At 57.9% G+C, this 26,403-nt stretch overlaps 1 protein-coding gene across 3 annotated transcripts; it reads left to right on the top strand.

Annotated features, from left to right (window-relative positions):
- Positions 1-329: 329 nt before the first annotated feature.
- On the top strand, positions 330-26,403 carry PCDH1 (protocadherin 1). Of its 3 annotated transcripts, XM_045894216.3 has the most exons (6): positions 330-544; positions 8,493-9,355; positions 12,733-14,928; positions 19,758-19,977; positions 20,935-20,973; positions 22,138-22,270. In XM_045894216.3, the coding sequence occupies exons 1-5, from the start codon at positions 505-507 to the stop codon at positions 20,958-20,960; spliced, it is 3,345 nt and encodes a 1,114-aa protein (XP_045750172.1). In that variant the 5' UTR covers positions 330-504; the 3' UTR covers positions 20,961-20,973; positions 22,138-22,270. The 3 variants fall into 3 exon arrangements, with proteins under 3 accessions (XP_045750172.1, XP_045750164.1, XP_054367819.1); XM_045894208.3 differs by lacking the exon at positions 20,935-20,973 and having other exon boundaries at positions 22,138-26,401; XM_054511844.2 differs by lacking the exons at positions 330-544; positions 20,935-20,973 and adding an exon at positions 1,817-2,793 and having other exon boundaries at positions 22,138-26,403.

The raw sequence follows: 26,403 nt of genomic DNA, 5'->3' as shown, positions 1-26,403 counted from the left end.
GTGTTTGAGTGAGGTTAGGAACGGCATTCAGGAGGGTCCCAGATGGAGGCTCGGGGGGGGGATAAGTGCAAGGTGAAGACCCAGGGAGGGGGACGGCCCGGGTATCCGGGTCCCGGGGAGTGAGGAGATAGCGAAGGGGGGTCGTGGCTTCGGGGAGCGGTGCTCGGGGTCCCCTCCCAGAGGGACCAGAGCGGTCCCGAGCTCCACCTCCCGGCCGCGAGGGTGGGGGGAGGGCGGGAAGGCGGGAGGGAGGAGGGCAGGCGGGCCAGGAGGGAGGGGGAGGGAGGGGGCGGGCCGGGCTGTGCGCTCCGCTCGCTGCTGGCTCCGCCGCCGCCGCCGCCGCTGCCGCCGCCGCCGCCTCACACACTCGGGGAGCGGGAGCGCGGCGCGGACGCGAAGCCGCCGGGGCTGCTGTGCGCAGAGCCAGCCGGAGCCGGAGCCTGAACCGCAGCGCCAGCCCGAGCCGTGCCGAGCCGCAGCCCGGGCCGGGGCCGGTGGCGGCTCATGGACAGCAGGGCCGGCGGCCGGCGCTGCCCCGAGGCGGGTAAGGATCCGGTGGCGGTGGAGGCAGCGGCGGCGGCTCCCGGTCGGGAGCGGCCATAGCCGGCGGAGCTGAGGGAGGGGCGCTCAGCCGAGCGAGGCCACGGGGGCCCAGGCGGTGCTCAGCGCGCCGGGGCGGAGGTGGGGGTGGCTGGGAGCTCGGACCGGGGGTTGAGGTCGAGGCATCCCGGCCTCCAAAGTCCGCGGCGAGAAGCGGAGCGAGGAGAGGGGGTGCTGAACCGGGTCTCTGCCTCGGCGTCCCGCACCCCTGCGTGTTTGCAGCCGCGGGGAATAAGGGGACTCTAGGAGCGCGCCGAATGGAGGTGGTCGGGGGAAGCGCGCAGCCCCCAGTTTGGGGTGGGGGGGCTCCCCGAGGACGAAGCAGCCAAGGACCCTCACACACAATGTACACACACACACTTGTTGGGCGACCAGCTCGGATCACTCAGGCGCTTCCAGCTCCCCGCGGGCCCCCGGAGGGCCAGACCACGGACATATGTACACGCATACATACATCCGTACATATGTGCACACACACATACCACCCGCACACCAGCGCCCACTGGGGTACCGTCACTAGCTCACAATCCGCTTCAGCGTCTGCACGCTCAGCAGCACCGACACACAACCCGTGGCCATAACAGCAACAGAACACAACCGGGTGTGACATTCGGCGACATGAGCACACAAACACAATCCCGTGCCCTCATGGACGAGTGTCGCGGCCGCGGTTCGCAAATGAACACTCCAAACCTAACCTCGCCCGTACATATTCCTTTAAGGAACACACCCTAACATAAATTGTGTTACCCACTCCTTGGCCAGAGCACAGATGCACGGCACAGGTCTCGCTTGCCCCCCTCGACTGCACCCACACAAACACAACCCCAGTGTCTCAGCACACGCCTTGACTGCACACACCCTAACATAGAAGTAGAACCTACAGCGGCGCCTCACGGGCGCAAACACAGAATCCACTGCTTCACACATCTTAACACGGGGTGTCACGCACACCTTGCACCAACAGTGTCACGTTACACCTGCAGCCTATACACACAAACACGCACACTCAGTCTCTCTCCCTCGGAGGCCAGATTCCGTCCGGGGAAGCCGAGGGGCGGTCGGGCGAGCCCCTAGCGTCCCTTCCTCTTAATCACGACATTGTTATTGTGACTCTCAGCACCGCGGGAACCCTCGGGGCTGGCCGGACCGGCTTCCCCGCCTGCGTCTCCCCCACCCCCACTCCGAGGCCGGGCCGGCCGGGTATTCCCGGAACAGGCTGGACTGGCAGGCCTGGGCTTCAAGGCCCTAGGTCCCTTTGCAGAGGGTGCAAGCCTGGGGCGGTGTTTGCGACCCCCTTCGGGCCATTTAGCTGCGTTCTGCGAGCCACCTGGGTCCCCAGCACACCTGGGTCCCTCACACCTGTGTCCCTCTCACACCTGGACGCCCTGTTCGCCGGGTGCCGGCTGCAGGCCAGAGTCGGGTGCGCGGGCAAGGCCCTGGGGCCCGAGGGGAGATCGCGGCACGCGCAGGAGCAGAACTGGTAGGCGAGATGGACTCAGCTACCCTCGGGAGCCCAGACTTCTGGCCTCACTTTCCCCAGCAGTGATTGGCGACTGTTTCTTCTAGCTGGAAATATTCGGTGTAGCGTTGAGGTCTTTGAGGATTGAGCGCGGGGCAAAGACCCCTTTCCGCTAGCCGTGAGAGGGTCCGTTTCAGGAGAATGTCCCCACCCGGCCTGGCTCGCCACGCTTTGTGATTCCGGCTCCGGCTCCCTCCCCGCCCCCTCCCGGCGCCCGCTGCTCGGCTCCCGCCGACGCCCGCTTGCTGGGGACCCGAGGCAGAGGGCCGAGATGCAGAGGAGGAGGGATTCCCCGTGGCGGCCCTTGGAGCAGGGGGCGCAAGGGGCCCACTGGCCGAGGCACGTTCTCACCGCGCCCCCGCCTCGCCTTGAGCTCCCGGAGGCCCTGTGTCGCTGGGGTGGGGGTGGGGGCGCCCGAGTCCGAGGATGGTGGAGGAACAGCCGTCCCCCCCGCCACACACACGTCCTCTGGGAGGAGACGCCCGCGCTCTGGGTGTGTGCGGGGAGCACCCGCTGACCACAGCGGTGCAGACAGGGGACTGCCGGGGCGGCGACGGAGTCCAGGACATCGTGCCGGAAGACGGAGGGAGCCTTCCATTACCCGCTCTGAGCCAACCTTCGGTAGCTGCCAGGAAAGAGGGCGCTCAGAAGGTGTTTGTGACAGCCTAGAGGTGGGGGCTACTTGCTTGATGGGGAGGTCTGGGAGGATTGAAATCTGTAATTACAACTAGACCGGGGCGTGAAACGGAATCAGGGAAGAGGAGTGAGAGGGGCCTCCAGAGACAGGCAGGGGTAATGTAGTAGGGGAGCAGATCTGGTTTCAGTTCTGGCAGCTTTTAGTTTCCCCTCTCTGCCCCAAGCCACTTCCCAGAAGGACTTCAGCTGAAAGAGGGTGTCTTGCTGGTCTGGCATCTTCCTGGCCGAGGGGCTGCTGCTGGGGCTACTTGGTCAGGGGATCTGGGCTAGAGAGAGATGGGAGGAGAGGGGTGGAAGCATGGGAGAGGGCCTGGGGGTGGGGGTAGGAGATGGAGGAGGCCCTTCTGATATGGTAGCCCCCCACCCCCACCCCGACCATGAGCAAGGATAGCTGGTGTTGCAGAGTGAGATTCTTTCCACAATGTATTGAGCACCTGCTAGCTGTATCTGCCAGGGCCCGTAGTGGGTGGTGAGGATGCAGTATAGTGGTGAGATCCACGCCAACCTTGTCTTCCTAGGTCTTCCCAACTAGCAGGGGATGGGTTAGTTTGTTTACTGAACCGAGGAGCACCTACTGTGTGCCTGGTGCTGGAAATAAAATGCTCTGTTCAGTTATTTTATACGTATACTGGTCCTTCACAATATAATAGGTCTGAATGCCACGGATCTCATCTCCCAAATAACTTCCAAGAGCCAGAATTGGTTATTTCCATTTCACGATATGGAAATAGGTTCAGAGAGGTGAAGTCACCCGGCCAAGGCCACATGGCAAGGAAGTGGTGGAGCAAGGGTTTGAACCCCAACATTCTGACTCCAGAATGCAGGTGCCTGGAAGCCCTGCCGAGGCTAATAGAGGGTTGTGAGAGAGAGGAGAGGGGAGAGGAGCCAAGGGCTGTGCACTTGCTCACTGTGGGAAGCCTCTGAACAGCTCCACCCCACACAGCCCTGCTAAGGCCTACCCTCCTCTCCCAGAGGTTGGCTTTGTCCCTTGGTTTTTGTGCCCACGGTGGCAGTGGCTGCCGCATAAGAGTGCAGGGGTAAGGCTGGGGGGTCAGAGCTGACTTGGTCAATGGGACACGGATGGCTGCCTCCGGGTGTTTTAGCATTCAGCAGAAAGTGGACCCTGGTCCCTGAGGTGGGCTGGGAATGAAGGATCCAGGTGAACCCTCACTGCTATCCTCCCCACCCCACCCCCAACGTGTTGACACAGATGGCGGTTTCCTTGGGCTTTCCTGGACTCTGCCCCCTCATACCTCACTGCTCTCCTCAGGCCTGAGAAGAATGAGTCACGGTTCGCCCTGCAGCTCTGCTTCTCAGGGTCCTGGGTGTCTATGTCACTGGGCAGAGGTGGGGACACCCTTGCCAGGAAGGCAGCAAGGGCAGATAAGGAGCTAATGGCTTCAGGATGCCACCTGGGACTAATGACTCTCCATAACCAACCATACCTGGGCAAAGTTCAGGGATGGTGGGGGCAGGGGTGAGGAAGGGCTGCCTCACTGCTGCTCCTGGCCCCTCTGACTCTGTCCCTGCATCCCCAGGGCCTCTGGGTGAGGGGAGGGGACAGCTTCAGGCTGGGAGGCTTGGGGTCGTTCAGGCCTTGAACCCTAAGCCCTCTCTCTTTCTTTCCTTGCCAGGCAAGTTTGGCAGCCCAGGGATGGGGTGGGGTTGGGGGGTGCTACTCAGCCAACATATTCTAGCCTCTGAGACTTCTGTGGATTTTCCTCCCCCACCCCGCCCCCCATCCAGCCTTTTCCCCAGACTCTGGGATGTGAAGAGGCATTCTTATTTCTCAAATCTTGACTCTGCTTACTACTTCTATGACCTGAGACAGTTCGTGGTTCTTTCTTAGCCTCAGTTTGATCATCTGTACGATGGGAGGCAGTGGGATAATAAAGTACCCGTCTGGGAGGGTGGGGAGGATTAGATGGGATAATGTATGTAAACGCAGTAAGACCTCAGGGAGTGTTAGCTGGGATGATGACGACGACTGCAGTGATAATGATGGATGATGGCAAAGGTGACAGAATTTGCACTTCTTTCTCAACTCCAGGGACCTAGTACGTCTCCGAGGTAGTCTTTCCCTCATAGTGCATCCTGTTTCCTCCACCCTACTGCCTGGGGGTTTCTCCAGGTCCCTCCCCCAGAATCAGAATTCCGGGTGGGGGGGGGGGCAGATGATACTCATTTTAAAGGAATGTTCCAGGTGCTTCATGGGCCTTAAACCATCTTCAACTCTTGCCTTCACTCTGGGTAGCCACCCCTCCAAACCCATGTTCCCCTAAATTCCTACCTCCCAGAAACACCCTTTTCCCCATACCTTCCTGGCCTTGGATATTTCTCTGTGGTTCCCTTTCCAACTCTGAGGTTGTATACCATAATACCTTTCCTGATTTCTCTGCTGGCTGGAGGTCAGGGATCTTCTAAGGGTGACAGGGTGAATGAGTGAGACAGAAAAAGAATATGTATGGGGGGGGGCTTCCAGTGTCTATGCTGCCTGGGAGGCCTGAGGGGTCAGAGCCCTGGGTTTTGACCCTGAGAGGGGGAAGGACGGGCTTAATCTGTAGCTCTTCGAGCTGCTACAAATCAAAGTCACCCTGACTCTGTCAGACCACAGACCTCTGAATTTATAGCCAAAATTTGTGAGCATTCATTTTTCTTGGAAAAATCTGCCCCATAGTTTCATAAAATTCATGAAGGGGGCTGTGATCTAAAAAGGTTAGGAATCCCTGTTCTGGAGAGTGAGTGAGGCAAGCAGTCACTGTCTTATTTCTCCTCTGTGTCAGGTTTAGGGTAATTCCCATACAACCCCCACCCTGCCAAGACTTATGCGTGGAATTGGTGTGCAGAATGATCCACTGTGTGTGTGCCATGGGGGGAAGGCAGGCTAAGGTACCTAGAAGGGAATGAGGTTCTCTGGAGACAGTCCTCTGGGGGTGTTTGGGTTGGAGCTTGAAAGTAAGATGAGCCTTGTGCCAGGTCCATGCAGGTAGATGGGAAGTGGCTAGAGGGTGGATCCATACGGAGCATTAGATAAATTCCTCCTTCCTTTAAAGAGATTAAGATTGCAACTAGGAACAAGCACACACACTAATCTGATAATAACCTCATATACGTTGAGCACTTTACTGCCAAGGAGTGACCAGGGAGGAGGTGCGGTTTGGGAGTGCTACGTGAAGGAAGTGAAGTGTTTGACTTGTGTAAGGAATCTACATTCGCTGAGCATTTGCCGAGAGTCTACTATGGACCTAAACAGAGAAGGATTAAATTTGACACCAATAGGTTCTTGATGGAGTAAGGGAATTAGGCAAGAAAATAAGCAGTGACCACCCAGAAAGTGCCAGGATAGGCTAAACCTGGGAGCTAAAGTAGTCCTTCAGGAGCTCTTACTGAGTGCCTACTGTGCCAAGTCCAGGGCAGGGTCCTGAGGATGTAGGAGCAAACAAAGCAGAGGCTCTCTTCTCTGCTCAGTCTTGTAGGAAAGACAATTGACAAATGATTTCTCATATAACAGCCACATAACTACAATTGTAAGTGCTGTAAGGGAGCATTTGTTGAGTACTTCATGTGTGTGCTAGGCATTTAGCCCACATGATCTCAAACTCCCTAGGAAATAGGTGGTGTTATTCCCATTTTACAGATAAGGAAACTGAGGCCCTAAACCATTTTTCTCCTGCTCAGCACCCAGGAAATGGATAGTTGGGGTTCTCCTCAGACTGTCTGATGTCTTCTCCACCCTGATTCCTTACATGTGCCAAATGATTACAACCAAACAAAAATGACAAACGGTCATTGAGTTTGAGCTGTTGTGAGCTCCACGATAGCAGATTGAGTCTATCTTATATGCTGCTGTGTCCCAGTGCCCAGGATAGAGCCTCGCACATTGTAAATGCACAGTAAACAGTTGTTGAATGCGTGGTGCCCAGCTCTGTGAACATGCGTGGGTCGGGGCAGGGGAACGAGTGTAGGGAGTCTGGCCCTACCTTGAGGAAGTCTGGCATTTGGCCGGGGAGCCAGAGAACACAGGAATAGATGCGCAGTACTGGGGCTGAACGACACAGGCAGGTGGGCGGGGTCCGGGCAGCTCAGTGATTCATTGCCTTGGGATTGGGGCAGACAATAGTGGCTGTGAGTTGGAGAAAGGAGAGGTCACCGTGGGCTGGAGAGGCCTGGGAAGGCTTCCTGGGGGACCAGAGCCTGCCTTCAGTGGAGTAGGTGTGGTCTATGACAAGGATGGGTAGGATTTCCAGGTTGGGGGGGGGCAGGTATTTCAGATGCAAGTGAGGAGATGGGGAAAGGAGAGTGAGCCTGAGCCCTCTGCTGAAAATGCAGGGCCTGACTTTGGATTTGAATAGAGGGGCTGGCCATGGTTTTGTTGGAGAGAAGGAAGGGGTCAAGACTGGGACAGTAGCAGGTCTGGCTGGGGTCTGCAAATGCATAGCCTCAAAGCTGGTGAGGGGGAGATGGGTGGAAGTGGGTTATTGGGGTGATGAGTGTGCAGCTTGTAGTTGGCTATGGCATACAGCACTCCAATTGGAAGGATTTGGGGGTGGGCACGGAGAAGCAGGTCAGAGATGGGACTGGACCCGTCAAAGGGGGAGGGGCCAGGTATGAAATAGGGGCCAGACGTTTGTGGGGAGAGGGGTCAAATAGGAGCCGGATGTTTACTGAGAGACTGGGAGCCGAGCTTGGAGGGGAGTGGTCAGGAACAGGCTGATGGTGGCATTGGCAGCTCTGTCCCAGTTAGACCTGCTGGGCTCGCAGTTGCTAAGGACAGGCCAGGGCAGCTCCCAATGCCAATTCCAGGGCTAGTCAGCCCTGACCACAGTCCTGACCCCAATCTTGACCTCTACACTCTTCTGCCACACACCTGTCAGTGTCTCCCCTCCTCCCAGTGGAAACATCGGGAGGAAGGGAGGAGGAGGCCTGGGAACCGAGCCGGGGGCAGTATGTGTCTGGGGGGAGGTGGGTGGCTAACTCCTACTCTTCAGCTCTAGCTGTTTTCAAGCCTTGATGGGTGCCTCGTTTAAGCTGGCCCTTCATGGGGATGGGGGCATTGGGCACTCTGGGTGATTACTGTCAGAAAAGAGGGACTTGACGTGTCGTATCTCATACGCATACGCTGACTGGCATCTCAGAAGGAAGAGAAACGAGACGTCTTCCCGCTCCCTCCAGCCATCCTGAGTGGCCAGTGGCCCTCAGTTTGGGGTCCAGGGAACATAAGGGGTGCCTGTGTCTCCTTCCTACCATGTATGTGGGGGCTGCTTCAGGGCTTACCCTTCCACTTGCTGTCTCTCCGTATCTCAGTATCGAGGTAATCACCATGGGTGACTAAGGCAGGGTGCTGGTGAGAAGGAGGTGTTGGGCAAAGCACAGAAGAGAGAGCAGGGAGGAGGGACTGTTAGGAGGGTTAGGGCGTTCCATGGGCGGGAGCTGCTCTAGACCTGTTCCAGGCCCTTACCGGCTCCTCCAGCTGGGGCAGACACTGCTGCTCCTCCCAGCTGTGGGTGAAACTCAGGGTTCTGGGGTCTGGCATCGGGGTTCTGGGCTGGGGCTGAGCTCTCTTCATGGGATAGCGTATAGATGGCAGGGGGAGAGTCAGGGCCTGGCTTGGGCAACCCTCAGGGCCAGGTTCCTTTTCCCAGCTGACCTCCTGTTTTGCCTCTTCTCCTTGCAGCCCTCCTGATTCGAGAGCCTGCCAGGATGGGGCCCCTGAGGCCCAGCCCAGGCCCCGGGGGGCAGCGGGTGCTGCTGCCCCCCTTGCTGCTGGCAGTGCTGCTTCTGCTGGCGGCATCCCCAGGCCATGCCACTCGGGTGGTGTACAAGGTGCTGGAGGAACAGCCACCCAACACCCTCATTGGGAGCCTCGCAGCTGACTATGGCTTTCCAGATGTGGGCCACCTGTACAAACTAGAGGTAGGCGCCCCCTACCTGCGGGTGGACGGCAAGACGGGAGACATCTTCACCACTGAGACGTCTATTGACCGCGAGGGGCTCCGTGAATGCCAGAACCAGCTCCCTGGTGAGCCTTGCATCCTGGAGTTTGAGGTGTCTATTACAGACCTGGTGCAGAACGGCAGTCCCCGGCTGTTAGAGGGCCAGATAGAGGTACAGGACATCAATGACAACACGCCCAACTTCGCCTCGCCCGTCATCACGCTACCCATCCCCGAGAACACCAACATCGGCTCACTCTTCCCCATCCCGGTGGCTTCTGACCGCGACGCTGGCCCCAACGGTGTGGCATCCTATGAGCTGCAGGCCGGGCCCGAGGCCCAGGAGCTGTTTGGGCTTCAGGTGGCGGAGGACCAGGAGGGGAAGCAGCCACAGCTCATCGTGATGGGCAACCTGGACCGGGAGCGCTGGGATTCCTATGACCTCACCATCAAGGTGCAGGACGGTGGCAGCCCCCCACGTGCCAGCAGTGCCCTGCTGCGAGTCACTGTCCTTGACACCAATGACAACGCCCCCAAGTTCGAGCGGCCCTCCTACGAGGCTGAACTGTCCGAGAATAGCCCCATCGGCCACTCGGTCATCCAGGTGAGAGGTCCCTCCATCTAACTGTCAGGGTTCCCACCTTTAGAAATGGGCGCTCAGCCCCACCTGGTGAGAGTGCCCTTCACTTAGGGGTTAACTGCCAGGATACTGTGGCAAGAGCTCTTCTCCCCAGCCCCCAACCGGCGAGACCTTCCTATCCTTACTTTCCTCTATCAAGCTGCTTAGTGCAGGGGCGCCCGGGTGGCTCAGCGGGTTAAGCAGCTGCCTTCGGCTCAGGTCGTGATCCCAGGGTCCTGGGACCGAGCCCCGCGTCGGGCTCCCTGCTCGGCGGGGAGCCTGCTTCTCCCTCTCCCTCTGCCCACCCTCCCCACCCGTGCTCATACGCTCTCTCTCGCTCACTTTCAAATAAATAAATAAAATCTTAAAAAAAAGAAAAAAGGCTACTTCGTAGGAGTGACATAGCACAGGAACAGCAGTCCCCCCTCCCCGAATCACACTCAAGTTGGAGAAACTTCGGAGAAGTGAAACCCCCTCCCAAGTCAAGTGATACCCTCCTCCCTAGCCAGGCGAGCCAAGTTGGAGCAAGAGCAGTCTCTCCAGAGATGAGAATATCTTCCCAACCAGCGCCCTTTATTTAGCCAGATGAGATTTTCCCGAAGCTAGAGGACAGAGCCTTTCTTTGCCTCTCCCTCACAGTCAGATGAGATTATTTTCACCAAGTGAGTCCGCAGAGTTCTAGAAAACTGCATTCAGATGTCTGTCTGCACACCAGCTTCCTTCCCTAGGCACAGGGTGCTCATGAGTATGGGGTGCTTGGCACAGTGTGGGGTCGGTTGCCTCTGCTGAAGTTCTCAGCACCCCACTCCATGGGAACCGCCCCAGGGGCTGGGCAGCTTGGTGGGGCCAGGGCCAGGGAGGGAGCAAAGAAAGCGTCCCCGCAGACAGGTGGGCGTATCTCCCGCTGTCATCTCAGCCCTGGCCTCCTGCCAGCCCCAGCTCCTTTCTCCTTCCCCCTGGGCTGGAGCTGTCTGTCTTTGAAGTGAGGGAGCTGAGGAGGGCTCGGCCTGCCCTGCACACCGTTATGGTCCTGGGAAACCCTTCCTTCTGTGTCCTTAAACTGAAGCGGGGCATGGGGAGGAGTTTTAGCCTTTTTTTTTAGAGGCTGGTGGACTTGAACGTGTAGAAGAGGGTCTGAGGAAGAAAAGGGAGACAGACAGTCGGAGATGGTGAATAATAACAGCCTGGGTGCCAGGCACTGTTCTGAACACATTATGTATATTATGTCATGGAATCCTCACAGTACAAGGTAAGCATTATCCCCATTTCACCGATGGGAAACTGAGCCCACAGAGATTTGGAAACCTGCCTGATGTCACGCAGCTGATGTGTTCACATCCCACTCTGGCTATGTCCACCAGTCTGGCTTCAAAGCCTGTGTATGTAATAGCTATACCCCTTCCAGTGGGCCGAAGCAGGAGAGTGGGGCAGAGACAGGGCTCGAGAAGGGGCAGAAAAGAGAGGATGGGAAAGGGGCAGAAATTGCTGAGCAAGGCTGGGAGGGCAACAGGGACAGAAGTGAAGAGTCACAGAGACAAAGGGAGGTAAGAGGGCAGGAGAGGTAGATAAGAAGCCGGGTGACCAGTCTAGAGACAGGGAGAAGTGGGAATCCTAACAAAAAGGTAGGTGACAGAGAGATAGATTGGGGGCAGGGCGAGTGATGAGAAGAAACAGAGTTTGGCTCTCACAGGGGTGAACAGGGCCGGGGATAGCTGGGATGCCCTGCCCAGGTGTCTCCGCTGTCGAAAAGGTCCTGGTGCCCGACAGGAAGGGGAGAAGACTAGCAGTGGTTTGAGACACCACTAGATGCAGTGCCCAGCACTGTGTTAGCACTGATTTCGCGCTGAGATGGACAGGTGGATGGGCAGATGCAAAGAGGTATAAATGCTATTTAGGGAGCACCTGCCACGTACCAGGCAGTGTTAGGCATTTTTACAAGTATTATTTAATTCTCACCACAGCCCTGTGAAATAGGTTCTATTATTATCCCATTTTATACATTTGTAGACTGAGGCTTGGGGTGATTGAGTAATTGGCCTAAGGTCACATAGTTGGGAAGTGGTAGAGCTGGGATTTGAACCCAGGACTCTTCTGCGGTGCTCCTCAGAGATTCTGCCAAGTTATAGCTGTCCTGTGCTCCCCGTTTCCCCCCATACACCCACCCCTACTGCCGGCACATTCTGCCTGACTGTGACAGAATTCCAACCCTCTGTTTCTCCCTGACCAGCGGTACCTTGTGGCCATTCCCACCAGGTTCCTGCTGCCCCATCACCACCCATGTTTGTGTAGACTTGGGCTGAGTGTGCGTCGGCGTTGGCGTGGGAGGGCGTGCCCACTGCAAAGGGACAGACAGTTCATTGTTTGGTGCTGGGATCCCAGCCCGCTGCGAGCAGGCTCTGTGGCCTGCACCAGCCCCTCCCTCTCGGCCGCAGGCTCAGCCGCCCAGATTCCTCAAGTTGGTGCCTAGCCAGCGCCAGCCAGGAGAGAAGAAGCTGCTGAAACAGGTTTCCCCGGTTTGAAGAAGCAGTGGCCCGGTAGGCTCCTTCTGACCCCTATCCCTACCTGGCTGCTTTCTTTTTTTTTTTTTCCAAAGATTTTATTTATTTATTTGAGAGAGAGAGAGCACATGAGAGGGGGGAGGGTCAGAGGGAGAAGCAGGCTCCCTGCCGAGCAGGGAGCCCAATGCGGGACTCGATCCCGGGACTCCAAGATCATGACCTGAGCCGAAGGCAGTTGCTTAACCAACTGAGCCACCCAGGTGCCCCCTACCTGGCTGCTTTCAAAAGAAATCCCCCCACCTGTGGCCTCCAGGTGGGCCTGTGGGTCTCCACTCCTGCACAAACACACACGTGCACAAATACCTACCTTCTCACGCATTAACACATACTCCCAGTCTCAGAACACATGTATATGCACGCATGCATATTATAACGCACACATGTCATGCAGACATGCCACTTCTACTCCTCACACCTTTGCAGCCCTTCGGAAGGGCTGAAGGCCACTTTAACTGGGCGGAAAGGCTGCCTCCGTTGCTAGTTGGATCCTCATCCCCGTGTTTGGGCACTAGTACGGGAATGGTAAGCAGAGTCGAACTGTGCCCCGTCCCATCTCTACTAGTTGCTTGTAACACAGGGGAGGATCTGCAGGCTGCGTCTGTGCTGCTCGGGGAGAGATCAGTACTATCTGCCGCTTGTTGGGGTTGGGAAAAGGGCGGTCTCTGTGCTGCTTCTGGAAAGGGTGCCGCATGAGATGAGTTCTGTCTGCCGTGCTCGTGGCAAAGGCAGCTCACGTGTCCCCTGATGTGCTATCCCGGGACTAACCCATCCCTGTTTTCCTTGTTTTCCTCCCCTGCCCTGTAGGTGAAGGCCAATGACTCGGACCAAGGTGCCAACGCGGAGATCGACTACACATTCCACCAGGCGCCCGAGGTGGTGAGGCGTCTTCTGCGACTGGACAGGAACACTGGACTTATCACTGTGCAGGGCCCTGTGGATCGTGAGGACCTAAGTACCCTGCGCTTCTCGGTGCTCGCCAAGGACCGAGGCATCAACCCCAAGAGTGCCCGTGCCCAAGTGGTGGTGACCGTGAAGGACATGAACGACAATGCCCCCACCATAGAGATCCGGGGCATAGGGTTGGTGACCCATCAAGACGGGATGGCTAATATCTCGGAGGACGTGGCAGAGGAGACAGCCGTGGCCCTGGTGCAGGTATCTGACCGAGATGAGGGAGAGAATGCAGCTGTCACCTGTGTGGTGGCAAATGACGTGCCCTTCCAGCTACGCCAGGCCAGTGAGACGGGAAGTGACAGCAAAAAGAAATACTTCCTGCAGACCACCACTCCACTCGACTACGAGAAGGTCAAAGACTACACCATAGAGATTGTGGCTGTGGACTCTGGCAACCCCCCGCTCTCCAGCACCAACTCGCTCAAGGTTCAGGTGGTGGACGTCAATGACAACGCCCCTGTCTTCACCCAGAGCATCACTGAGGTCGCCTTCCCAGAGAACAACAAGCCGGGTGAAGTGGTCGCCGAAGTCACCGCCAGCGATGCTGACTCAGGCTCTAATGCGGAGCTGGTTTACTCTCTGGATCCTGAGCCAGCCGCCAAGGGCCTCTTCAGCATCTCGCCTGACACTGGAGAGATCCGGGTGAAGACATCCCTTGATCGGGAACAACGGGACAGCTATGAGTTAAAGGTGGTGGCAGCTGACCGGGGCAGCCCCAGCCTGCAGGGCACAGCCACCGTCCTTGTCAATGTGCTGGACTGCAATGACAATGACCCCAAGTTTATGCTGAGTGGCTACAACTTCTCAGTGATGGAGAACATGCCGGCACTGAGTCCAGTGGGCATGGTGACTGTCATTGATGGGGACAAAGGGGACAATGCCCGGGTGCAGCTCACAGTGGAGCAGGACAATGGTGACTTTGTTATCCAAAATGGTACGGGCACCATCCTCTCCAGCCTGAGCTTTGATCGGGAGCATCAAAGCACCTATACCTTCCAGCTGAAGGCGGTGGACGGTGGCGTCCCGCCTCGCTCAGCTTACGTCGGCGTCACCATCAATGTGCTGGATGAGAATGACAACGCGCCCTTTATCACCGCCCCTTCCAACACCTCCCACCAGCTGTTGACCCCCCAGACACGTCTTGGTGAGACGGTCAGCCAGGTGACAGCTGAGGACATCGACTCCGGTGTCAATGCTGAGTTGACCTACAGCATCGCTGGTGGCAACCCTTATGGACTCTTCCAGATTGGGTCGCACTCAGGAGCCATCACGCTCGAGAAGGAGATTGAGCGGCGCCACCACGGGCTGCACCGCCTGGTGGTGAAAGTCAGTGACCGGGGCAAGCCCCCGCGCTATGGCACGGCCTTGGTCCACCTTTATGTCAATGAGACCCTGGCCAACCGCACGCTTCTGGAGACCCTGCTGGGCCACAGCCTGGACACGCCACTGGACATCGACATCGCTGGGGATCCGGAGTACGAGCGCTCCAAGCAGCGGGGCAACATCCTCTTTGGGGTGGTGGCCGGGGTGGTGGCCGTGGCCTTGCTCATTGCCCTGGCGGTGCTTGTGCGCTACTGCCGGCAGCGGGAGGCCAAGAGTGGCTACCAGGCCGGTAAGAAGGAGACCAAGGACCTGTACGCCCCCAAGCCCAGCGGCAAAGCCTCCAAGGGAAACAAGGGCAAGGGCAAGAAGAGCAAGTCCCCGAAGCCTGTGAAGCCAGTGGAAGACGAGGACGAGGCCGGGCTGCAGAAATCCCTCAAGTTCAACCTGATGAGCGACGCGCCCGGAGACAGCCCCCGCATCCACCTGCCGCTCAACTACCCCCCGGGCAGCCCCGACCTGGGCCGCCACTACCGCTCCAACTCCCCACTGCCTTCCATCCAGCTGCAGCCCCAGTCACCCTCGGCCTCCAAGAAGCACCAGGTGGTGCAGGACCTGCCACCCGCAAACACATTTGTGGGCACTGGTGACACCACGTCCACGGGCTCTGAGCAGTACTCCGACTACAGCTACCGCACCAACCCCCCCAAATACCCCAGCAAGCAGGTAGGCCAGCCCTTGCGGCTCAGCACACCCCGGCCCCTACCCCACCCCTACCGTGGGGCCATCTGGACCGAGGTATGGGAGTGACAGAGCAGTTGCATCAGACCTGTGGGCTCACCAGCCCATAGGGGCCAACCCAAGCCAGGGGTGGGAGGTGGGACCAAAGATCTGGGGAGGCCGGGGCCTGGGTGATGACCCTTCTGCCTTGCCCAGGCACAGAGGGTTAGGCTGAGTGAAAACTGAGGGAGGGTGTGCTCTGTGGCATCCTCCTCCCTGCCCCCTCCCCACTGGGAGAGGCCTGGGACGGTCAGTTCCCGAGACACCAGACCAGCTGCTGGGTCTTGCCGGTGGGGGCTGGTGGGCAGGTGAGCAGAAGGGGTGGAGGCAGAAAGGGGGAAGGGAAGGGAAGAAGAAGTCTACTCCAAACCTGGCTCTCTAGCTGAGACCACCCGCTGGTGCTTCCCTAGAAGGGAAACAGGGAGACCTAGGGTCCTATTGGGTAACCGGGTGGGGACTCTGTCAGGGAGGGGGGCCTCCCTATGCGTGCCTTCTGTGTGTGCTGTGTTAGCCTCTTCCCCACCCCAGGCTCCCGGGGCTGGGCTCTGGCTCCCCTTCCCCAGTCCCAAGCACTTACCCTGACAATAAAGTTCTCTATTTTTGGAGTTTTGGTTTCTTATTTTCCCGGAACTGAGAGAAGGAGTGAGAGAGACTGGAAACGGCCCTTTGTCCTTCGGTCCCTACCCAATTTCCCCATCCCTTCTCTTTGCCCCTTCCTACTTCCTAGACCTGCCCTATACCCCAACCCTATCTTCATTTACCATCATCCCATCTGCCCCCACATCTGGCAACACGTCCTCTCACTCTGTGTTTGTGAGGCCTTCTCCCTAGGAATGACATCCTTCACCAAGAAAGGGCAGGTGCACTCAAGTGAGAGGCACCCAGGTCCTGCCCTTTGTCCACTGGCTGGGACTTGACCCTTCCAATCTGTTCACATTGAGCAGCCCCTGACAGAGCTTGGGCCAGAGCACCTGGTGAGGGTGAAATGCAGCCCGCCCACCTCAGGTGAAGGCAGAGAAGCCCTGGATTGTACCAGCCACCTTCCCTTGGGGCAAGATCTTCCCAAGTCCCTTTCCCAGCTCCTTCATCCCAACAACCCTCAATGCCCAGCAATTACTGGGCCCTGCCCTGCGTGTCCCCGCCATGATCACCAGCCTGGGCTACTGGGAGGGAGGGCCCAGGGAGGGGGAGGGAATCCTCAAGTTCTTTGGATTGGCCTGCTCTGGATCCCTACACTTAGGGTGCTCCCTTCTGACTGAGGCTGAGGGACCCTAGTCCTGCCCCTCCTCCCTTCCCTCCTTCAGCTCCTTGCACTGGCCGTCCTGGGCTGCTGGCTCTCATTCACTCTCTCTCTCTCCGTCTCTCACTTCTTGCTCTCCTGGGTCTGCCCTGTCTCTGGCTGTGCCTGAGGGGCACTGGGCCTAAAGCCTGGGTGAGGGGCCTCAGGTCATAGGGGAGTCTCTGAGGCCAGAGGCAGCATGTCTCCATGGCGACTGAAGAGGCTTGAGACACTCCCGGGAGGTCCAAGGCGCCAGCTCTCTACTCTGATTCCATCCACAAACTCCCCAGTGCCCTGGGGGTACCCCCAAAGTAAACACTCCTGGGGGCTTTGGAGGAGTGGGGCGTGGGCAAGTGAAATCTAGTTGCTTCTCATTTCTCCTGGACAAATAAGCATCTCTAGGGGGACCGCCAGCAACTCCTGACCAACCATTCTTTCTCCTTTGTTCCCACCCTTGCTGCCGCCACGTTGCTCTTCTATCCCTTTAGCCTCTTCATCTCTTTTTCTTTCCCAGGGTCTGAGGGATTATCCCTTACTCAGCTGCAACCCAACACATCCATGGAGCCACATTGAACACCTCCTCCCAACATTCAGACACAACCAAACCACAACACCATTGTCATCATCAAAACACATAGGCCAAGTTCCTACTGTGTGATCAGCAGGGTACTAGACCCTGAGGGGAAATGGTCATATTCCTACGAGGTACGCGAGTGAAAAGATGAGGCAATTGAGCATCTTAAACGTGGCGTGGGAAGTGCCATAGTGAAGCTTTTCCCAGCTGGTTCCACTATTCCTTCTGCTACTAGGTGCTTCTTTTTTTTTTTCTACTCCTTACACAAGGTGCAATGGACCATACTCAGCACTTTATGTGAATTAGCTCATTCGATGCTCATAACTCTTTGTGACATAAGTCATTATAATGCTCATTTTCCAGAAGTGAAAACTGGTTAGTGGTGGAGTCAGAATTCAAACACAAAGCATCAGGAAATGTGATTTCCAGAGTCTGCTGTTATCTATAATGCTTTATAAGAGGGGTCGCCTGATTAAGTCAGTTTGGGGAGTAAGAGGTGCACCATCACATTAGCCTCTTAAAGGCTCTGCGAAGCCTGCAAGAAAGGGGGGAGACCTGTTAAACTTTGTATAACTCCGGGTTTTCCAAATTTATTTGACCATAGTGCCCCCTCCCTTTCTATGAGGAATGCAGTGTGGGGAAAACATGCATAGGACATGGGAGTGGGCTCCTGGAAGGAAAATGTCAAACTTGACCCAGCTCTTCGTGATGAGCAGGAGTTGGGCAGGAGGATTCCCAGGTAGACATCCTTCTGTGTCTGGGTGATGGCATAGTGACGATATCATTGCCCATGCAGAAGCTGATTGAAGAAAAAGAAGAATTTGGTTTCAGACTTGTTGAATCTGAAGGGCCAGTAGGGACAGCCAATAGGAAATAACCAGCAAAGGTCTAGAACTTCAGGAAAAGTTCAGAAGTCAGAGAAGGAGAAGGAGACATCAGAGAGATTTTGGATCTAGGCTTTTTAAGATCTGATAGTGATAGAATTATAGGGAATGTTTAGGGTTGAGTATGCCCCAACCCTCCATTTTACAGGGAAAAAAAAAAAAAAAAAACACAGGAAAAAGGGCCCAAGTGACGTGCTTAGTAGGCAGGACTGAAGCTTTAGATGACCAGGTGTAGGTTTTTGGGGGAGGGAGCGCTGCTGGCTACCATCTTGGAGAAAACTGGCAAGAGAAGCAACAGACTGCCCGGTGCCTCACAAACCCCTACTGGAGACTGTTCACTTCGACCAGGGGGACGATGCTCCTTTACCACATCCCAGCCCCAGGTCAGTTTTAGGGACCTCGTCTGTCATCACCCAGACCCTTTGGTGTTTTGGATCACAACATGGATCCCAAGAAGGGTTGCCTATTCGTGAAGATGAGGTGGGAGCCAAGATGGGAAGGCAGTTCTGAGCTGCCTTCCCAACAGCTTAAGAGCTCCTCGTCCTGACAACCTCCTCCACCCCAGCTGCCTTGAATGGAATGAAGATTGTGATGGATCGGAAGGTATCAGGAGGATGGGTCTGCAAACCCAGGATCCCCTCTTCTGGCCTTCTTGATAACGTCCTACTGAGGGTTTTAGAGTAAAGACAAAGCACCCGTGAAGTCTTAGAGGATTGGAGGGAGCCTGGAGACTCAGCAGCAATAGGGCCTGGGCCTGAGCTGCCCCCACCCCAGGCTTCCAGGGGCCCTGGGTCTACACCCTCCGCAACTCCTAATTTGTGGATGGCAGGAAAATCAGTGGCGGTCCCAGGTGGGTGTTTGGGTGACTGTTGGTTGTGCCAAGTGCAAGCTGAGGCTGCCAGGTTTCTGGGAGGATCGTTAACCCGTGGCAGGCACACAGGGTTGCTGGCTGGGAGCAGCTTGTCCCAGTTCTACTGCCCCTACCCGACCCCCAGTCCAAGTTCTAAGTCCTGGCTCCACCAAGCTGCAGCGCCTCCCAGAAACTCCTTCCTATTTCCTAGAAGGAGTCTCCCTTTGAGGCCAGCCTTCCCAATTGCTGATGGATGCCAGGCCCCTCCCCCTATGCCCAGGTCCTCCTGGGCCCTGCCCTCTACAGTTAATACTCCGTTTCCTGATCTGGAGGATGGGGGAGTTTCCATTGTTCTGCTTCCCCACCCCCAAGGGGCCCCGGTTTGTTATCTTGTTATCCTTGTTATCGGGCTCCCTTTCCTTCTTCCCTCCCACCTTTTTCCACTCCCAGGCCTCTCCGGAGGGGGATGAAGTGGGGACAAAGGGGCTCGAGTGGGAGGGGACGCAGCAGGGAGTCCTGAGGCTGCCTACAGCATCACGCAGCAGGGGTAGGAACAGAGGATCAGAAAGACATGGGGATCTCATTTGGATGGAGGCAATGGGAAGTTAAAGAGCAATGAGACAGGTGAGCAGCTGAAGTTCAGGGGTGCTATTTGGAAATTAGGGAACTGTACTGGTATTGGTGAGCTGTTTTGGAATGAGGAGTTCATACTGCTTTAAGGAAGCTGTTCTAGAAATCGGACGCTCGCTCGTGATTGAGGCTATGCTGGAATTAGGGAAGTTGGCTGGTATTGTGCTATTCTGGTGTGGGCTGTTCTGGAATTAAAGGCTGTGCCAATACTGGGAAGCTGTGCTATGACGAGTGGTTGTACTGGATTAGGCTTATTGTGGTGGCCTGGGGGCTATAATAAACCTGGGGCCATGCTGTGGTGGGACTTGCAGTGTGTGGCCTTGGCTCTCCGGGGAGCTGTCCCAGAATTAAGGGGCAGTCCTCCACGGGGGTCTGCGCTTTCTTGCGGGCTCTGCTGTGCTACGGGGCTGGACCTCTTCTCCGTTGCTGCTGAGGCCTGGGGGCCCGGGAGCTCTGGGGCGGGCCTGGCTGGGGCTGGGGGTGGCTCTGGTGGTGGGCCCCCACCCCCCAACCCGGGGCAGGCTGGCCTTCCAGCGATGACACTCCTTCTCCCTGCAGTTACCTCACCGCCGCGTCACCTTCTCCGCCACCAGTCAGGCCCAAGAGCTGCAGGACCCGTCCCAGCACAGTTACTATGACAGTGGCCTGGAGGAGTCTGAGACGCCATCCAGCAAGTCATCCTCGGGACCCCGACTCGGTCCCCTGGCTCTGCCTGAGGATCACTATGAGCGCACCACCCCCGATGGCAGCATAGGAGAGATGGAGCACCCCGAGAACGGTGAGGAGCTGCAGCATGGTCAGGGCAGCCCGGGCACGGGTAGAAGCTGAGAATGGTGATGTGACTTCAACAACATCCTCCATTGATTGCGCTCTTGCGTGTTCAGCGGCGGTCACTGTGCTGAGTGCTCTCAGCTATGTATTCATTTAATTCTCACAACTACTCTCTGATCTGAGAACTTGACTGTTCTCTTTACAGTGCAGGAATGTGAGGCTTGGAGGTTGAGTCACTTACTCAAGGTAATACGCAGGAAGTGACAGAGCTGGGAGGGGTTCAAACCCAGGCTCCTCTCACTCCAAAGACCTTGCATTCAGCACCACATTATACCACCTTCCTGGGAACAGGGACCGGGAGAACCGTGGCCAGAGGGCTCAGGCAGTGGTGAGGGAAACTCGAGGGACCTTTGAGGTCATGAGGGTCCCTTAATGGGGTCAGAGGGCCTTGAGAAAAGGGAGGGGACCCTGGAAGCTATGAGGAGCTCAGAAAAGGGTCTGATGATCCCCTGAGGCGGGGAGCCAGAGAGGGTCTGGCTGAGGAAAGGGAGGGGAAAGGCTTGTCTGGGCGGTTTGAGGGGTGCTGGCAGAAGGAAGGTCTGGGCCAGAGCAGAGGTCAGTGTGGGAATGCTTTCAAAATGTTTGTGTGGTGTAGTGCGTGTGTGTGTGTGTGTGTGTGTGTGTGTGTGAGAAGGCATCCATGGTAGCCTCTGGAGGGGGAGAATGACTAAGCTTCCCCTTGGGACTGAAAGACTCCTGCTTGGAGCTGTCCTCGGGTCTTGCCCCCTCCCTCAGTCCAAACTGCCCCCCGCCCCCCGCAAAGCAGATGAAAAGTTCCACTCCCCACTCAGGCACAGGGCCCTTGTCTAACATCCCAGGCCCTAGGTCTCAGAGTGCCCTCCACCCCACCCTGCCCCTCCATGCTCTATCTCATGCCCGTCTCGTCCTTTTTGTGCCCGCGCAGAGCCGGCTGGCCGGAGCAGGCCCTGAGGCGGAGTGCCAGGTATGTGGGAGCTGCTCTGGGGTCTGGGGTCTGTGGGACTTGGCCCAGCACCCAGCCCCGCCCACCCAGTGCCCCTGCTCTGCTCTATGCCACCTTGGGTCCCCCAACCCTGAGCTGAAGAGCCTTGGTGCTTTGAGGGTTAACGACAGAGCTGTCCCCTCCTCACCTTGCACTGGCAGGAGGCCAGGCCAGGGTGGGTGGTATCAGGGGAGCCCCTGCCCCAGGCAGTGCTGCTCAGTCATGTCACTGAGGGAGGGTCACCGCCTGGTACTGTCCCTAAGCAAGGGCGGGACAGGGGCAACTATGACAGGAAGTGCTCATGGCCCGGCCGTTCCCATGGAGACCCCCGCTGCCCAGCAACCACACCAGCTACTGATGTCAGGCGGCCAACTCCTATTCCCATGGGGGTTCTGGGCAGGGAGCCGGAGCTAGGCCAGGGGTGGTGGTTGGCATAGGGGGCTGGAGTGAGGTGGGGAGGGGTTGCATGAGTGTGCTTGTGACTGTGTGGGTGTGTGCTTCTATGTGAACTGCCCACGCAGAAGCTCATCCCCTCTCCCTGGCTTTAAAAGCAGGGGGTCACTGTGCTGGGGTAGGATGGGGTTCCAAGATAGCTGCGAGCATGGTGAGGCTTGAGGGGGTTCAGAAGGAAGGTATTGGCCCGCCTTCATCTGAGGATGGAGAAGCCCAGTGTAGATTTGTGTGTCCATGCCTATCTGAGGATAGGCGTGTGTGTGTGTGTATGTGTGTGCGCGCGCATGCGCGCGCGTGTGCCTGACAGAGATATTGTGCCCTTAAGTGAGGATGGGGGTTTCCTCACCCCCTAAGGATAGGTTTGCTTCTTTAAGGCTGTCTGGAGATAGATGAGGGAGTGCGTAGATGGATTGTGTGTTTGTGCACCTGTCTGAGGGTAGATTTGGTGGGTGTGTTGATAGGAGAGCTGGAGGGTGGCTGAGGATGGAGGAACGCATCTATTTAAGGATAGACTGTCTGAGAGAGAAGAGCCTGTGGTGGATGGCAGGAGGCTGAGTGTCTATTTGCGGGTGTGTATGCCCGCAAACTCAGTGGGCAAAAGGGGCGTGCACCCCTGTTCTGAGGCAGGGCGTAGGTGCCTGGGGGAAGCCCTGGGGTGGAGCTGAAGACCGTCCTCCCCATTCTCTCGTGCAGACCTGCGCCCTTTGCCTGATGTGGCCATGACGGGCACATGTACCCAGGAGTGCAGCGAGTTTGGCCACTCCGACACGTGCTGGATGCCTGGCCAGTCGTCTCCCAGCCGCCGGACCAAGAGCAGCGCCCTCAAACTCTCCACCTTCGTGCCTTACCAGGACCGAGGAGGGCAGGAGCCTGTGGGCGCCGGCAGCCCCAGCCCCCCGGAAGACCGGAACACCAAAACGGCCCCCGTGCGCCTCCTGCCCTCCTACAGTGCCTTCTCCCACAGTAGCCATGATTCCTGCAAGGACTCGGCCACCTTGGAGGAAATCCCCCTGACCCAGACCTCGGACTTCCCACCTGCAGCCACACCGGCATCTGCCCAGACAGCCAAGCGCGAGATCTACCTGTGAGCCCCCTTCTGGCCGGTGGCCATGCCCCCTCCCCAGCCACCGGCCGGGTCCCAGTTGGGCCCATTCCAGGGTCCTGCTCCTGACCCCTTCAGCGTGGACTTCCCGGCCAGGGCCCCAGGTGGGGGTGAGTACTGGCCTCATGACCACGCAGGCCATTCCCCCAAGCAGGGTCCAGGTCCTCTCTCCTCACTTCATCCCCCAGCCCCTGGGAGACTTTCTTCCCCTTTATGGGGCTCCCCCCAGCTGGTGCCCAAGAGGGCTCCTCTACAATGACTAGGCTCCCTTCCCTCGACTTCCAGGGAGAACCCCCTCACTTTGGGCAGATGGTGGAGTCAAGGGTGGGCAACACACTTTTAACTCATTGTTTCCCACATGGCCGACCAGGGCGGAGACAGGATGTCCCCATTCCAGCCCTGCTTCAGGGCTGAACTGGGGAGCCCCTCTCCCTGGGAACTTCCAGAGGAAACTCTTGACCACCAGGGGCTCCCTGAAGGGCTTTTGTTACCAAAGGTGGGGTGGGGATGGGGGTGGGAGTGGGGCGGAGGCCTTGTCTTCCTATACTGCTCCTGGGCTGGCCCACCTGCCTGCCACATGCCCATGCCTGATCCCATCTGGGCAGCCCCCTTCCCTGCTGGTCATGCAGTGTCTGTATATAAGGACCTTGGAATGATGTCCCCATTTCTGCCTGATTTGCAACTTTTCTTGTTGATGTTGTGTTGTCTTGGGGGACCCCTCTGGGGGGGGGAGGCTGCCCTGTGCCCCCTCCTCCCTGCCGCAGTGCCCCCCACCCCAGGCCTCTACTGTTCCATGTTGTAAATACCCCTGGGGCCGTAGTGGGATGGGGGTGCAGGCCAGGGAAACAATGGGTGGGTGGGGGTGGGGATGGGGGTAACATTCGCCTATCAGCAGAGCTGGGCTTTTATTTAATTTTTTTTAAAAATACAAATCTCTATTTTTTTGGAACTGTTGCGCTGTGCCCTGGGGGGGGAAATCCCCACTCAGGCTGGTCCCCCCACATCCAGATGAGCATCACAGAGGGGCCCTGAGGCTGTGGGGGGCAGCTGGACAGGGGTGGGATGACTGTGCCTCTGGCCTGGTTGGGTGAGTTGGGAGCAGGAAGGTTTGCTCAAGGGGTGGCTGGTTGCTGCCTCTAATAGGGGGAACCTGCACCCTGCCCCCTCCCTGCCCCCCACCCCCCAGCCCCTGCCATGACTGACCCGTCAGCCTGTAAAACCACCATTGCCTTGATCTCAGGGGGTGGGAAGGGCTGCCTCAGGGCACCCTGGGCTCCAGGCCCCCTTCTTCCAGTTGGGCTTCCCTTTGCCAGGGTCAGGGGTCCCCTGGGGGAGGGGGTGGGCAGATTGGGGGGCAGAGAAGCCCAGTCAGCCATGATGAGGTGGGATTCCTTTCTGCACCTCAGGGGGCCAGGGTGTGAGGGGCATCCTGTAGAGCCCTCATCTCCCACTGTGGCCATCTCAAAGCCTCAGTCCCTCTTCCTTCCAGAAACCCCCACTGCCTTGGCCCATACCTCTCCAGCTCCCCAAGGGGCCCAGGCTGGGAGGCTGGAGACTCAGGGTATGGCCCTTGCTTGACTTAGTCTAAGCTTGGGGGGCGGCCCAAGGGTGGGAGGGGTGGGTACAGGCTGCTGGGTCGTCTGGTGCCTTTGGGAGCTGTGCTGCTGGGGTCTTGGACTCCTGTAACCCCAGAGACCCCACTCCACCTCGGGAAAGCCAGGGGCCTGAAGAATCACCCTATTCTCTGCTCCTTGCCCCTAACTTGGGATGGGGTAACAGTGCTGGGAAGGAGAGCATTGTTAGGCTGGTAGCCTCAGCATACACAGCCCTTCTACTGAGGGCAGAGGGTAGAGTGGGCTGGGGTGGCAGCAACCAGGTCTGGGGGTTGGCCAAAGGCTCCTTTCCCTGGGGGAGGCCCACAAGTGGGCTGGGGGCTTGATAAAGAGAGAGCCCCCTTCCCCCCGCACAAACAGGGCAGGTGCAATAGCGGTAGAGTTGGTAACATGATGTGCCCAGCTGGTGGGGCAATGGCCTCAAGGGCTGTCCTGGGTCCTGGAGGTCAGGGTTCTGGCAAGAAGATTGTATGAGGCCCATTTGCTTGGTGGAGAGGGTGGTCCAGAAAGGAGGCATTCCTGGAGTCAGTGGGCTCCCCTGGAAGCCCCTGGTGGCCTGGGCACCCTGCCCTGGTCTTGGAGACCCCTGAGCACTGAGTGGAAGGGCAGAGGAGCATTTTGCACAATGGAGAAGCCAGAAGGAAGGGGGTAGCCCAGATGGCTGGGAGGGCTGAGAAGCACAGAGGAGGAGCCCTTCCTACAGGCGAAGGCAGCGTCCCAGCCCCCTGGTTGGGGTCAGGGCACTGAGTCTGTCACCACCTGGGCACTCGAGAGGTGAAACCAAAGGTGGGCAGGGGACGGGTGACAGCACTGGGGACCACCCCATTGGTCCTAGGTCTGTGAAGCCCTTCCCCAATGCCTTGTGTCGCGTACAGTTTTATGTACAAATAGGCGACATTTGGCCAGAGGAGACCCCCCCCCTCAAACCCAGCCTGACCCAGTCAGTGTCTTCCTAGAGGGGACCTAGTTGGTCCCCAACTCCCTACTTCAGAGCATGTCTCTTGGTAGGGGGAGGGTACATGGGGACATTTCTCTCCTGGGGTCCCTGAAGCGTGTCTCACATCCCTGGGGGAGGGTCTCTGGGGCATCTCTCACCTCCGGGGGCTCCCTAGGCCCTTTCTCTCCCTTTGGGAGTCTCTGGAGGGACATGTATTCCCTCTGGGGACCATGGGAGCATGTCTCCCCCCTATCCAGGCTCTCTGGGGAGCCTGTTTTCCTCCCAGGGTTCCTGGGAGTACTTAAGGCATATCAGTCTTGGGCCATCTCTCTTCCCAGGGAAGGGGGCTATCTCTGAAGCATGTCTGGGAAGGGATGTTTCTGGCCCTCCCTGCATCTCTCCTCTGGGGGTGTCTCTGACCTGCAGCACTTTGGGATGAGACTGGGCAGCTCTGAGTTGTCTTTTCTCCTGGAGGCTCTGGGAAACCTCTCTCCCGGGGATCCGGCCTCTGGAGCCATTTCCTCCCTGGGTGTGGGCTATCTCCTGGTGTTGGGAAGGCTTATGTTGGCCATGAGAAAGTCTCTTAGGGGGCGTCTCCACGCGGGACTTCTCTGGGAGGGGGGGACTGTGTCTCGCCCATGGGGTTCCCGGGCGGGTGTCTCTGCCCGTGGGGAGAGGGAGACTGTGTCTCCTCGGGTTATCTGAGTGGGGAGGGGGGCCGCGTCTCTCTCGTGTGTTGGGGGGGTGGGGTTCGGGGAGGGGGGTTTTGGGCTCGTCGGGCGCCCACACTGGGGTCGTGTTTCTCTTGGTTCGTGCCACTTCCCACCGCCTCGCTCCTCCCGGGAAGGGCCCCCGCCCCGCCGCCACTCTCCCCCACCCCGCCCCATCCCCGGCGCTGCGAGCACAATCCCGTTGATTTGTAACGATTTCTGTCTCTTTCTGTCTTTCTCTTTCTCTGACCGCCCCCTCCCCCGCCGCGAGCATGCGCAGGCACCGCCCTACCCCCTCCGGTTCGGTTCGTTTCCGGTTTGTTTGCTGAGCTGTCAATGGAAGACCCGTGTAATTATTCCCGAGCTTTACAATAAAAGTGTGAAAACCGGACCCCACCTCACTTCTTCCGGGCCCTCAGGCCTGCGTCCCGGGGAGATGGGGGGCTAAGTCTGGGGTAGAGGCCCTGGAGGGGGCCAGGGGACGCGGCCGAGAGAAGAGGGACGAGGCCCATTGAGATTAATCGGTGCCACTCCGGAATGGGGGGGCAAAGGACGCAGAGCGAGGACAGACACCTACTCCGTGCATGGCAAAGTGCC

The sequence above is a fragment of the Mirounga angustirostris genome, unplaced genomic scaffold (assembly GCF_029215605.1).
Source record: "Mirounga angustirostris isolate CCGP_5_RB_7025 unplaced genomic scaffold, mMirAng1.0.hap1 SCAF_7, whole genome shotgun sequence".
NCBI classification, from domain to species: domain Eukaryota; kingdom Metazoa; phylum Chordata; class Mammalia; order Carnivora; family Phocidae; genus Mirounga; species Mirounga angustirostris.
Note: the sequence above shows the minus strand (reverse complement) of the source record. Positions and strands in the feature narration are given on the sequence as shown.